At 38.9% G+C, this 13,465-nt stretch overlaps 1 protein-coding gene across 1 annotated transcript in view; it reads right to left on the bottom strand.

Annotated features, from left to right (window-relative positions):
• The window catches only part of parga (poly (ADP-ribose) glycohydrolase a), a 215,302-nt gene that overhangs the window by 122,655 nt on the left and 79,182 nt on the right, over positions 1-13,465 (bottom strand). Inside the window, exon 8 of the mRNA XM_060854133.1 lies at positions 10,061-10,153. Within this exon, the coding sequence (XP_060710116.1) occupies positions 10,061-10,153 (93 nt within the window). The remainder of the gene's footprint in view (positions 1-10,060; positions 10,154-13,465) is intronic.

Consider the following 13,465-nt stretch of genomic DNA (forward strand, 5'->3'; position numbering starts at 1 on the left):
TGTTTTGATCAACTAAGGCAAACAGCTAGACACAAATTGAATAGCATTTTAGAATGAATATAACACACCCAACATGTAAAATAACTGACAAGGTTTGCACACTGAAATACTCAAAATTTGCTTACTTCATTGATACACAAATTTATCCACTGAAAAGTTACATTTGTACAACAGAAATCAGTAAAAGCTCAAGTCTTTACCTTTTGTATTTCATAAAGAGAGTTGTTGATACAAGGTGATCAAAATTGGAATATTTTGTGACAAAGGAGAAAAGCAATTCCACAAGTATAGTTCAATATAATGTGGAACAAAAGTTTAGCACAAGAATGTTAACATCTCATGCTTTCATTGACAATTGAAAACTGCAGCACTCAAACAGCCTCGTGCACTTTTGTTTTTACTTTCTTATGAAGATGTTTCCTGGAATGTCAATTACAAATTGCTTTGCTTCCCAGCAGACTTAATTCAAAACAGCTAGGGATGTAGCAAGGATCCTTTAGGTTCCAAATATAAATAATTATAAATGTTATTAATGCTATGCTTAGATTTTAAAACACTTAAAAATGTACTCATGAGATATGGCCATTGCTGGCATGTATTGACAGGTATGTATTGTCCCTCCCTAACTGACCTAGAGAGGCTGGTGGTGAGCTTTTACAATCAATGTGGTCTTTGGGGTGTAGTGAAACCCAGTGCTGTTAGGTAGTGTTTCAAGATTTTGACTCGGCAACAGATGGAGACATAGTTCCAAGTTAGGGAGATTTCTGGAATGGAGGGGAAACTCGCACATAGCAATTTTTTTTGCATCTATTCTTACCATCTTCCTACCTTATGAAGCTATTAGTAGTTTTGTTGGAGTTACAAGTACGCATTTTCCCATGGCTTGAAGTTAATGAAAAGGGCACATTACCAATCTAGTGATGCAAATGTATTTTGCAAGAGTGAAAAGAAAATGGCAAGTGTAGCAACCTAGTCTGAAGTCAAAAACTGGCTTCACATGGAATTGGGGAAAAATCTTTGTTGGAGTCATGCTTTTCACAAAGGAGGATGGTTTTAATCGTTGGAAGTCAACTTCAGACTCAGGACACGACTGCAGGAGTTCCTTTGGGTAGTGTATTTGTACTAGGTTCCAGCACCTTCATTAATGGTCTTCCCTCCATTATGAGGTCAGAAGTGGAGATGATGGAAGGTACCAAAGAGGTCTTGGTAGTTGCTGCAGTGCATTTGAAGATGGTGCATACTGTTTCCATTGTGTGTTGGCAATGAAGGAATGAACACAAAGTGGTGAATGGGTCAACTGATAAACGCCCAGGATGTTGATACCGGGTGTGTCAGCAATGGCAGGGGTTGGTTTAGTTCAGTTGGCTGGATGGTTGGTTTGCAAGGCAATGTGATGCCAACAGCTGGGTTCAATTCCCATTCACTAGCTGAGGTTACCATGATGGACTCTTGTTCTCATCCTCTCCCTTCACCTAAGGTATGGTGGCCCTCAGGTTAAAGCACCACCAGTAATCTCACTCTAATGAGACAGCAGCTGTGTAGTCTAGTAATACTACGACGACTTGACTTCATCAGCGATGGCAGTGCCACTGAACATCATGGGAAATAGTTATATTCTCTTGGTTAGAAATGGCACTTATATAGTGCAAACATTACCTACCATTTATCAGCCAAAGCCTGGGTATTGTCTGGATCTTGCTGCACATAGACATGGACACCTTCGTATCTGAAGACTTATAAATGGTGCTGAACGTTGTGCAATCCTGACCCCATAATGGAGGGAAGACCTTAAATGAAGCAGCTGAAGATGCTGGAGCCTAGTACAAATACACTACCCAAAGAAACTCCTGCAGTCAGGTCCTGGGTCTGAAATTGACTTCCAACAATCATAATCACCTTCCTTTATGAAAAGCATAACTCCAACAAAGGATTTTCTTTGATTCCATGGGAAGCCAGCTTTTGACTTCAGACTCTGTTGCTATACTTGCCATTTTCTTTTCATTCTTTTGCAAAATTCATTTGCATCACTAGATTTTTTAATAGACATGGGAGAGATTGAGAAGGAGAATTCTTCATGGAAACCTCAACTGGTGCAAGAATTCATCCCATTCTATTGACATCATTCTGTATCACATACCAGCCAACTGAGCTAAACCGACCCGCTCTAACTAGAACTAATGATATTGCAACCACACTGTTCACTTAAATACCTCATCAAATGTAAAAAATGTGAACAAAACCCAAGTAAATACAAATTATAACTAACTGAACTTGTATTTATATTCTTTTAAGGATATTTGATGATTTCAAAGTAATTTATTTTCATGCTGTTACATTTTAATATTATGAATAAAGTTATCAGAATGAATCAGATTACTGCTCATGAAACACTGTAAAATACATGCACTTTATACAATGCAGGTTATGTTACAAACTAAAAGCCTTGGTGATACTCATTGCCTAGTCTGTTACAATATTACTTATTCTAATAAGCACAGTTAACATTTCAAATCCAAGGAAAACTTGTGATGAAGAATCACCAGATTCAAAGCGTTAACTCTGTTTTCTTTCCACAATGCTGCCAGACCTGCTGAATTTCTCCAGCGATTTCTGTTTTTGTTTCCTCAGTCAGCATGCTAGTTAGATGGAGAGCAACAACATTTCATAAACATCCCTGATTAATATTCAGCTATTGATGAAGGGAGAAAATTAGAAAGTAAGACTTTAAGATCACCAGGTTTCAAAGATGTGGGTTTCTGAACCAAATTAACAGGTTACTAACTGAGCCTCATTAATATTTCTCAGCTTTAAATTCCTAAAAATACCACAACCACCAGCTAAACAACAAAGCTACACAAGTTTCACTTCACTTCTAACAGTACAGAGGGAATTTAAAACATCAATATGGGAAGTAAAAATATGTTGACAAACGTGAACCAGCTAACATTAAACTGAAACCCAAGATATTTGGCTAAGCACCAACAAGTCTAAGAGGTTAGGACCAGGACAAATTTTAATCTATTAAGGACCCAGAAGAAAATCCCATATAAAGGAAGAGGACATGAAAGCGTACTAAACGAGGACTCCGTGTGTCTTTACCAAGGAAGCAGATGACACGAAGATTATCTGAAGAATCAACGTGATTTGCAACATTCTCCTCAATACTGCATGAGTGCGCCAGCTGGGCTGTCTATTGTTTTTCATTTTCCTTTGATTTGAATTGTGAGCAAAAATGGAACAGGTATTGCTGCAAATCAAGGACTTTGGAAGGAACTGCTGCACTTTCAAAGCTAAATTGTTGGACTCATCTTGAGCATTGTTTAAGCAGTGACAGAAGATGCGTTAGGCACGACAGTACTGTGAGACAGAGAGGTTGAGCGAGTAAACTTTATCCAGATCCAGAATGTCGAATGCACAAAACAATCAGGATTGTTGTGGGGAGGCAGGACTCATCAGCACAACAACTATTCTCTGACTGGCTCTGGGACAGGTGAACAGGCAGTGTTTGAACAATACAGGGATAGGAGCCTCCATACTAACAAGTGACAAGATCTCTCCCTCCTTTGTCCAGTGAAATGACTGACACCCATAAGATACCTAGCTATTCTCTCCCAACAGCTGTTGTAAGGTGTTGCTTAACCATTAACTGAGAGACGATATAATTAATATGCTAACCACCCTGCTTCTTCAGCAAAGAACTGAACGAGTCTGGATAAGATGATTAGAAGGTTTTGGAAAAAGCAAAAGAGGCACGTCATTGAATCCTGTGGACTGGTACTGTGGTACCTTGAACCATGTTTCCTCAGTATTTCTTCCTCCATCCATTATTTATCAGTCTACATGTGTGTACAGGAATTGAGAAACGGGGAGAAAAGTTATACACTGATAATTCATATTTTAGTTTGTCTGTATTCAGAATTGATTTATTATAAATGGCAGTTTATGTTCCATACAGAATTCTGGTTAGTATTTCCTGCTAACCAGAGTCTATCAGATAGGTAAATTGGGATCCTCAAGTGTTTTGATTAAATCTTGAACTTTTATGATGATTCCAGAAGCAGTGGAGTTTGAGTACTGGTGGGCTTTCCAAAGTGATTGTGACTGGTTCAAACCCACAACTTTCTGACCAAGATCAAGAGTACTCACTAAGTAAGCAGCACAGATGGAAAAATCTTCCGAGTCTCGTTAGATCATCACCAACTTGGTCTCTTCAATTTGAGAACAATCTTTCATGTGTGTTTGGCAAGGTGACCAGTAGGGTCAGCATTTTCCCTGTTTGAGGTGTCTTTACCTTTCTGCATTCTCCTGTGTCTGAATTTTTCAAACTTATCTGTCTGAAAGGTAACAATATCTTAAAAACTCGATGTTACTATAATGACCATCTGTGGCCGGATCTCCTTTCATTGCCTATCTCCATGGCAACATGAATCCTATGCACCTTGAATTCACTTATAAATGCTGATTTCTGTCTTCAAAATTCCCAAATCTATTTTGGAAATAAACAGACAATTAAAATTATAACCAGTTATAAAAACCTGAAATCCTTAACTCATTTCCAGCATAAACTAGAGACTAATAGTCTAACCTACAGTCGAATGCCCTTCCTTTGTCAACTTGCGAATATCCTGCCCCTTCTTCCCTGGAACACAATCTAGATCCTCCCTTAACTACCAAACATCCCATAGGCGTTCTGGGGTAAAATTCAGAACAGGTCAATTGACCCCCTTTAATTCCTTCATTTTACATTGAAGACCCAAACATAACAATCACATATACTTGGTATTTTTAAACAAATTATTAATGCTCCCATTAAGATCTTGGCAATAACCAACAAGTTCCACTCAGCTCTGAGGAATTAACAGCACCTATAATTGACCTTATTAAGCTGCACAAATGCTAAAGAACCACAATGGCAGTCCTTGTTATCTCAAATTTGGGCTCTGCCATTTATTTCAGAGTTTCACGATCGTGTTAATCATAACAGCAATGGAAGACACTACCTACAAAAATGACTTAGAAGTTAATCTGGCAATACACCAATTCATCAACTTATGAAATGTACTCAATGCTCCAAAATATCAATGGCGGAATTTGTGTAAACTTGTGCGATAAATCATGCCAGGGGTTATGTTGGTAAGAGTGTTAATGCACAAAATGAGACACACACACTTGGGCTTCAGCATGAATGTCCGCAGTGAAATCTGCCCACCTGCTGCAGTCTTATGCATCCTCAGAGCATGACAAGGGCAGCAATGCCTGTGGCAGTGTGAATGTAAAAATTAACTTTGAAAGACTTGATTTCTTCCAGTTTGCAGCTAGAGCTATTTGTAACATCTCTCCTATGTTATGCAAGGGATATTGCCGAGGCCCTCTTCTCAATGGGAGAGAACACTTCATTTGCACTTTTCTGAAAGAAACAGGTGAAGCATGAAGATTCTTTAAGATTACAGACTCCACCAAGAAGTAAGGAATCAATGACTGCATGCTTAGCACTTTGTGGGAGTTGCATATCTATGCTGCGATCCGGGAACAGAAATTCACTCCACTCTATCAATGTCTGGGTGCTGTGCAAAGCATGCAGGTCATTGCTTGATATAGTGACATATAGCAGTATAGTGTACCTAATGCATTTGGGGCACCACAGCAAACCACGGGCTGACTATGAGGCAAGGAATGACTGATAGCTTTAGTAAGCATGAGCTAATCATACATTGAAATCCACAGTCTAATTTTTGGAGCAATCAAGTTTAGCCCCAAGTAGTTTTAGTTTATTCTTTCATTGTATGACTCTGTTGGTAGCGAACTTAACATTTGTTGTTCATTTCTCAAGGCCATGAACTGAAGCCTAATTGATATTCACAATGCTGTTTAGAAAGGTTCCAGATTTCAAACCCTGTGAGATTGAAGGACAGGCAATATATTTATAGAAGAGGATCGTTTGGGGCATGGAGGGGGAATATAAAGATGACGATTCTTCATGTCTGTTGCCCTTGCCCTTGGGTCATAGGAGAAATTCAGCAAGTTTCTGCAATGAATTTTGTATGTGGTACAAACTGCTCTGACGATAAATGGGATGTTAATCAAGCTACTTTGACCTAGATGGTCTTGAACATGTTGTTGGAACTGCATTCATTTAGGGAAATGGAAGGCATTCCATCACACTCCTGAGTTGTACCTTGTAAATGGCAGACAGACTTGGGAGTCAGGTGGGGGAGTCACTGCAGTATACTTCGTGCCTTATATGTTCTTGTTGCCACTGTATTTATATGGTGAGTCCAGTTCAGTTTTTGGACAATGATATCCTCCAGGATGCTGATAGTGGGGGATTAAGTGATGGTAATGCCATGTGATGTCAAAGGGCAGTGATTAGATGTCACTGCTTGACATTTCTGTGAGTGTGAAAGTTACTTGCTATTTTTAAGCCTAGGCCTAGATATGATCAGTTCTTGCTGCATTTGAATGTGGACTGTTTCAGTATCTGAGGAATGCCGAATGGCACTGAACATTCTGCAATCATTAGCATATACATGATGGAGGGAAGGTCTTTGAGCAGCTAAAGGTGGTGGGGCCGAGGACACTACCCTGAGGAACTTCTCCAGAGATATCTTGGAACTGAAATGACTGACCTCCAACAACCACAGCCATCTTATGATGTGGCAGATTTTATTCCAACCAGTGAACCATCCTGATTCCCACTGAAACAAGTTTTACTGGGGCCCCTTGATGCTACACTCAGTCAAATGCAACCTTGATGTCAGGCCTGTCATACTGGAATGATCTTGCTTTTATAAGACAGGTCATACCTAGCAATTTTCAACATTGTTAGATAGATGCTAGTACTGTAAGTGTACTAGAACAGCTTGGTTAAGAACTGGGCAAAAGTGAGGACTGCAGATGCTTGGTTAAGAACTGGTTTAGTTCTGGGAACACACATTTTCAACAATATTGCCCACATGCTTTCAGGGTTCAGTCTTTGCAGTATCCAATGTTTTTAGCTATTCCTTCACCTTATGTAATGTGAACTGAATTGGTTGAAGCCTGGCACTGGTGATATTGGGGACCCCAGGTGGAGGCTCACTCACTGAGCACTTCTGCCTAAAGTTGGTGCGAGCACTTCAGCTTTGACGTTTGGATGTATCGAGCTCCCTCACAATTAAGAATAGAGAGGTTTTGTAGAATTTCCTCCTCACTTAGTTATTTAATTGTCATTGCCATGTGTGACTGGGTGTGATAGCATGGATTTGGTCCATTAGTTGTTGGGTCACTTAGCTATGTCCATCATATATAATTTAGCGCACACATAATTCTCGGATGTAGCGTCATGAGTTAACCTGATCAGATTTAGGTATGTGTGACTCTGCTCCTAGCATGCTGTCCTGCATTGCTTATTGAACCAGCCCACTCAGCAATCTAAAGAACATCAGTAGATATTGATAGATCATCATTCAGGAAGATGAGAAGAGCAACTTGAGGGAGAACTGGAAACAGCTCACTGCTTCACTTGGTTATCTGAAACTCTGGGCAAATAATTGGACACATTACGTATGTAAACCTATGAACATACAGACAATGTGTTCAGAAGGTGCAAAATCATTTCAGTTTTTGCACTGATAGCATACATATGATTGATCACAAAAATGGACAAAAAAATGGGATATATAAAATATAGTCTATTGACTTATTTCAGTTGCAGATTAGATGAATACCATTTGACTGGTCCATTTCATTAATTAAGCATTTGAAATGCAATGAGGTGCTCTACAAATACAAATTTCTTCATCTCAAGCTAAACCAAATATGAAAATGGCCAGTGCATGTAAACCTGACTGGCTCCTGTTTTTTAATTCTAATAATGTGAGTACACACATTTTTGTTTCTCTTGCTGGCAACAATCATCTTTATGAATTGAGTACAAATTTTATTCATAAAACTGCTGCAGAAAATGCTGACTACAAATAAGAAGCGATTTATTAGAGCTGACAGTCAGCCCGAGACACACAGCAGAAAGTAATTTTAAAAGGTAAGTGCAGTTCAATACGTCCTCTTTACATCTTCCACAAATACGTCTGAGAAAAGAAAAATATCTCAGTAGTAGCAAGGTACTAATTTTACCCAACATTCCCAACTTGGGCTCTCCCAAGCAGAGAATTCCTCAATAGATTAAATTGCATCAGGTTGGTTGTAGCCACTGATTTACACTCAGCTGAAATCGGTGTCAGTGATCTAATCGTCTCAAAGAAAGGAGAGTTATCCATGAAGGAAAAGGTTGACACTCTTGAGTGAACATCAATTCTCCAAAGTACCAGCAGTCCGACATCGATTTAGGGAATTAATGTCTGCGCTAAATCTCCACCAAAGATGAACAGTGCTCTTAAAATAATCAAAGACAAGTTTTTCACATGGGAAAAGCTTGTCTGACTTAGTATGTGAATCTCAAAAGGCTAGTAAAATTAAACATTTAATTGATTAGGCAGGAGGAGAGCACAAGCGAGAGGGGAGAAGCACAGGTGAAAGAGGAGAACATGGATGAGAGGGGTATAGGCGAGGGGTGGAGCGTGGATAAGAACACAGGCTAGCGGTGGATAGCAGGGAGCTATGGGTGATGGGATGGGGGAAGCACAGGCGATAGAGGACAGTGGGGAAGAGCACAGGTGAGATGGGGGATGGCATGAGCATGGACGGGGCGTGGCGGATAGCGTGGATGAGATAAGAGCACATGCAAGATGGGGAGCGTGCATGCAGGTAATGATGGACAAGGATAGTAAATGCATGGGAACACGACGACCTATAAGTTGGTGTCCAAACCACACTTCATAACTTCTAATTGCAGTGTTACTACTTCACTACCTAAAAGTCCTGGAACTCCCTCCTTGACAGAATTGTTTATACCCACATCAAATGAACTGCAGTGATTGAAGAAGGCAGCTCACTGCCACTTTTTCAAGGGAAGGGCAATTAGGGTTGGGATTAAAACTGGTCCAGCGGGCATGCTTACATCCTGTGAAAAAATGCATTTTGAAGTTAATTTGCCAAATAACTAGAAAAGCAGTTTTGTTATTTAAAGAAGAAAATAGATTAATGTGTATAACACCTTATCCCAATCGTAGGATTTTCCAAAGCTCATTGTAGCCAATGAATTACTTTGGAGTCATAATTATTCTGGCAAACACAACAGCCAATATGTAAATTATAATACCTCCAATTAATCTGTTGTTGAGGGAAATAATGATGTTGAGTGCATTATTTTTGTTGTTCTTTGAATTGCTCAATAAGCCTATGAACAAGGCTTGGTTAAATATGTTATAGAAAAATTGCAGATCTTTGACATCGGCAGCACTCATACTAAAATGCCAAACAAGATCTCAGTGCATTTGAAGCCACGCCTCTGACTTACTGCTAGAAACTGATAACTTCAATAAGGTTTAGAACACTTCATCATTGCAATACCAAATTAGTTGTTGGGATACAAACATTTGTAGTTACATCAAAAATTGATATACATTCCCATGTCTTCTGTCAGTTATTTTCCCCGATGATTTATATTAATCATTAATCACTTAAACAAATACCCTTTTAGTGGGATGTGTTTTGTTGCTTATTATAGACTATAAAATGGTCCACTTGGTTTCATTGTAAATATTCTCTGTAAACATGAAGCATTTCCAGATCCGATGGATACCGATGAAAGCTTCCTTTCATTTACCTCGAGTAATATTCTTCCACCCCAAGCAGAGCTGATTAGTCCAAACATTACAGTGATTTCACCAACTGGATGCAACTCAGTGGGATCTAAAATACACTATATCCAATATTCACGTTTGAGAAAAACATAAATATGTTTAAAATTGTTTTATTTGCCACCCCAAAAGATTTTGATAACCATGCTGTCTCATAGATGTGTCTTTTTCTCTTGACCTTATTGTTCTTATACGTGAAATGAGAAACAAGCAATAATGGTTCACAAAATATAACTCTGGTCCAAAAGTCTGATCTCTCCTATTATTTATTGGTTAAAAAGTTTCAAAAAATTAAACTTTTTTAAACCCAGGTGGTGGCCTACCTTGGTACAAAGAGTTGGCAATTGCAGAGCCAATTCGGCCATTTTAGGTAGAAGGAACTGAAGAAGGTGCTGTGTTTCAACGTCACTTAATTCCTAAAGAAAAATAAAAAAATTAAGTTGTTTCAGCAAATGAAATTATGTCCTGTACAGCAGTACTGCATTTCCTTGTGACAAAATTTAAGATTTTTCTTTTTCAATTAAAAGTACTTATTCCAAAACATAGTTTAGGATAAATATAACCGAATAATTGCCACAGAATTATATTAATACTACATGACCTACTTGAAGTTTCATTACACGGACAAAATAATTAAAAACCCGATTGTTTATATTAATCCTGAAGTAACTCACTGTTCATGAGTTAAAAAGTGTGGTGCTGTAAAAGCACAGCCAGTCAAACAGCATCCAAAGAGCATGAGAGTCAACTTTTCGAGCAAAAGCTCTTCATCAGGAATGTGGTGGGAGCCCAAGGGGGCTGAAAGATAAATGGGAGGGGGTGGGGGGGGTCTACTAATGGTTCACTATAGTTTTAAATAATATTTCATGCTTAAAAACATTACTGTTGGTAGTCATTTTAAAACTTTTGTTTTGAAATGTATGTGAAATTTCACAATCAACAATAATTCATTTGGAAATACAACAGGATGAATTGATCATCTTATTTGCTGAACTGAATACTAAGCACGGAAGAAATGTTTTGCATTATTTAGGACTAAGCTACAGAGAAATTTATAGAGGCACAATTCTGTAAGCCCATTATCAAGTGTGTACTCCCTACTTATGTATACATGTGCTATATAAACCCATCGGAAATCAAGAGTTACAGATTAGTTAACCCAATCTGTTTTGGACTGCTTCCTCTAGGCACTGTTGAAGTTAGCAGTCAGAACTTTGACTGCCACCTCAAAACATTAATAAGCTAGTAAAAACATGGTCATAAAAAAAAAATTTATGCCTAGCTTTCAAGCAGCTGTGTAGTCTTAATTTCAAATTTAGCTATTCACAGGGTATATGTATCTGGCATGGTGGAATTATTTCCACATGGCAGTCCTGTGCTGAAAGGCAGACTAATGTCATTAACTGCTGGTTCTGGGTCCTCATATGTGGCTCTATGGTAAAGACCAAACAAAATTAAATCGGCAAATGACATGAAAACCTATTAAGTAGAAATATGGGAAACAGGCAGGCTAAAAAAAAATTTTAAAAAGAAGGCAAGAACAAACCTCTTTGGACTGAACACTCTGATAAAATAGCAAGACAGCAAACTAATACTGTTCCTCAACTCTCAAGTTATCTTTGCACTGTGGTTGCTAACACAAGACCAATCCTTATCCTTTCCTTGGTGATCCCCAAGGAGTGAGGATCAATGAGTTCTGAAATGGTTGCTAAGTCCAACACGTGGCCTAATCGACTCTGCTACAGGTGGTCAGAACGGTTGCACACTTCCAATGAAAGCTGTCAGTAGTGCCCTGTTGAACATTCCCTCTCTCTTTTCTCCTCTTCAAAGCTTGTTTCACCTTGGATCCAAGTGGTTCTCATCCATGCTGTAGTCCAAACTGAGCTACATTGGTTCACTGTTCCTTAATGAAATTGAAATTCTAAAGTACAATGAAGATCCATGTACAGTTATCAATCTCAATTATGACCTGAAGAGGAGTGCTGACAAAACAGAAGCTCCATCTGAATAGAGGATGTTGGGAAGGAAAGTACAGTGAACTTAATTCATTTTCAAAGTTTTGAAACAGCCAAGTTCAAAGTAAAAGTTGATGCAAACTGCACAAGACATCTAACTTTTCCATAGCTACTTTAAAACTAGCTCACACCAGTACCGGTCTCCTTAACGCACTTCTGGTATCACTAAGAGGGACAATCAACATTTTTGTCTTTATTAACTTTAAGGAGTTAATATGCACATTTTAGTGTGTCATTACTGACAAAGTTCCACTTAAACAGATTTCTCGAGACTAGAATCGTCGAAGGGTATGGGAAAGTGAAAGTGCATGGAGTTGAGATAAAGGATTGTGTTGAATGGCAGAGTGGACTTGATGTATCTTCTACTCCTGCACCGACTTTCTATGTTCCTTGATTTGCGAGAGAATTGTGAACTTACTCAATAGCAGGGAAAGAATATAGCTCAGTGATGAATGGGCTCTGTGAAAGAAACAATGATCAGAGATGAAAAGAAAAATCTGTTTACTTTTGAAAGAGTTGATAAGGAAAACGTCTCAGAGAAATTAAGCTCATAGGTCACCTGGCAGAAATAAACTGAGGAGAAAGGCCTAATTATAGACAAAATGTGGAGTTTTAAGCACATCTTTAGATATCTCTTAGCATAGCTGCTAAGATTTAACATGGCCTGATCTAGGAACAGTTGAATGAGGTGACTAATCAGTGATAAAGGACTGCACTAATGATGGGAATGAAAACATCATCCTGCACTAAAGGTTCAGCTGGAAGGAAATTTTGATTCATGAGATCAGCAGATGTGGTTTCAGGACTATTATCTGCAGAATCACTGGTTTGCATTGTCTGCTTGCATAGTTGCTTGCTCACCTCTGAACTGTGAAACAATATTCCAAGTTCAAGTCCCATTGCAGAGCTCAAGCATGAAAAGTAAGGCTGAGACTCCAGAGTATTGAGGAAGTACTGTACTCAGGGAGGTGCTTTTTTTGGTTGAGATTTTAAACTGAAGGCCAACCTGCTGGTTTGAGTCGAAGTATCACTTAATTCAAAGGAGGACAGAGAAATTATATCCAGGACCTAGCCAATATTTGTCCCTCAATAAATATCAGAAAAAACAAGATACTGAAGGGAGCTTGACGCAGTAGATCGACGAGGACATTTCCTTGTGCACGAGAATGGAGAACCAGGAGTCACTGCTTTTCAAACAGGATTCACCCATTTAAGATGGAGATTAGGCTTTTTTTTTTACAGAGAGAATTGAAAGTCTTCAGAACATTTTTCCTCAAAAGGACAGTGGAAGCAGAGTCTCTGAACATTTTCAAAGTCAATGGTGGATAGATTCATTGTATGCAAGTGGAGAAAGGTTATTTGCTGGAGGCAAGAATGCGAAGATGAGGTGAGAATCAGCTCAGCCTGATCTTATTAAATGGTGAAACAGGCTTTTTTGGGTGGGGGTGGGGGGTTGCAAATGGCCTTTTCTTGCTCTTAACTTGCATATTCGTATAAACATTATCTTATTGCTTTTTGTCGGAGTTTGCTGAGTGCCATCTGACTGTTTGTTTCCTATGTTACAGCACTTCCTAGGTTGTCAAATATAAATCCATGAGATATGCCCACATTAAATCTGTACTCCATGGAATCTCAAAATGGTGGCTCAGTGGTTAGTACTGCTGCCTCACAGCACCAGGCTCCTGGATTCAATGCCCGCCAGCCTGTCTGGAG

This window comes from Hemiscyllium ocellatum, chromosome 43 (genome assembly GCF_020745735.1).
Source record: "Hemiscyllium ocellatum isolate sHemOce1 chromosome 43, sHemOce1.pat.X.cur, whole genome shotgun sequence".
In the NCBI taxonomy this organism is placed as follows: Eukaryota; Metazoa; Chordata; class Chondrichthyes; order Orectolobiformes; family Hemiscylliidae; genus Hemiscyllium; species Hemiscyllium ocellatum.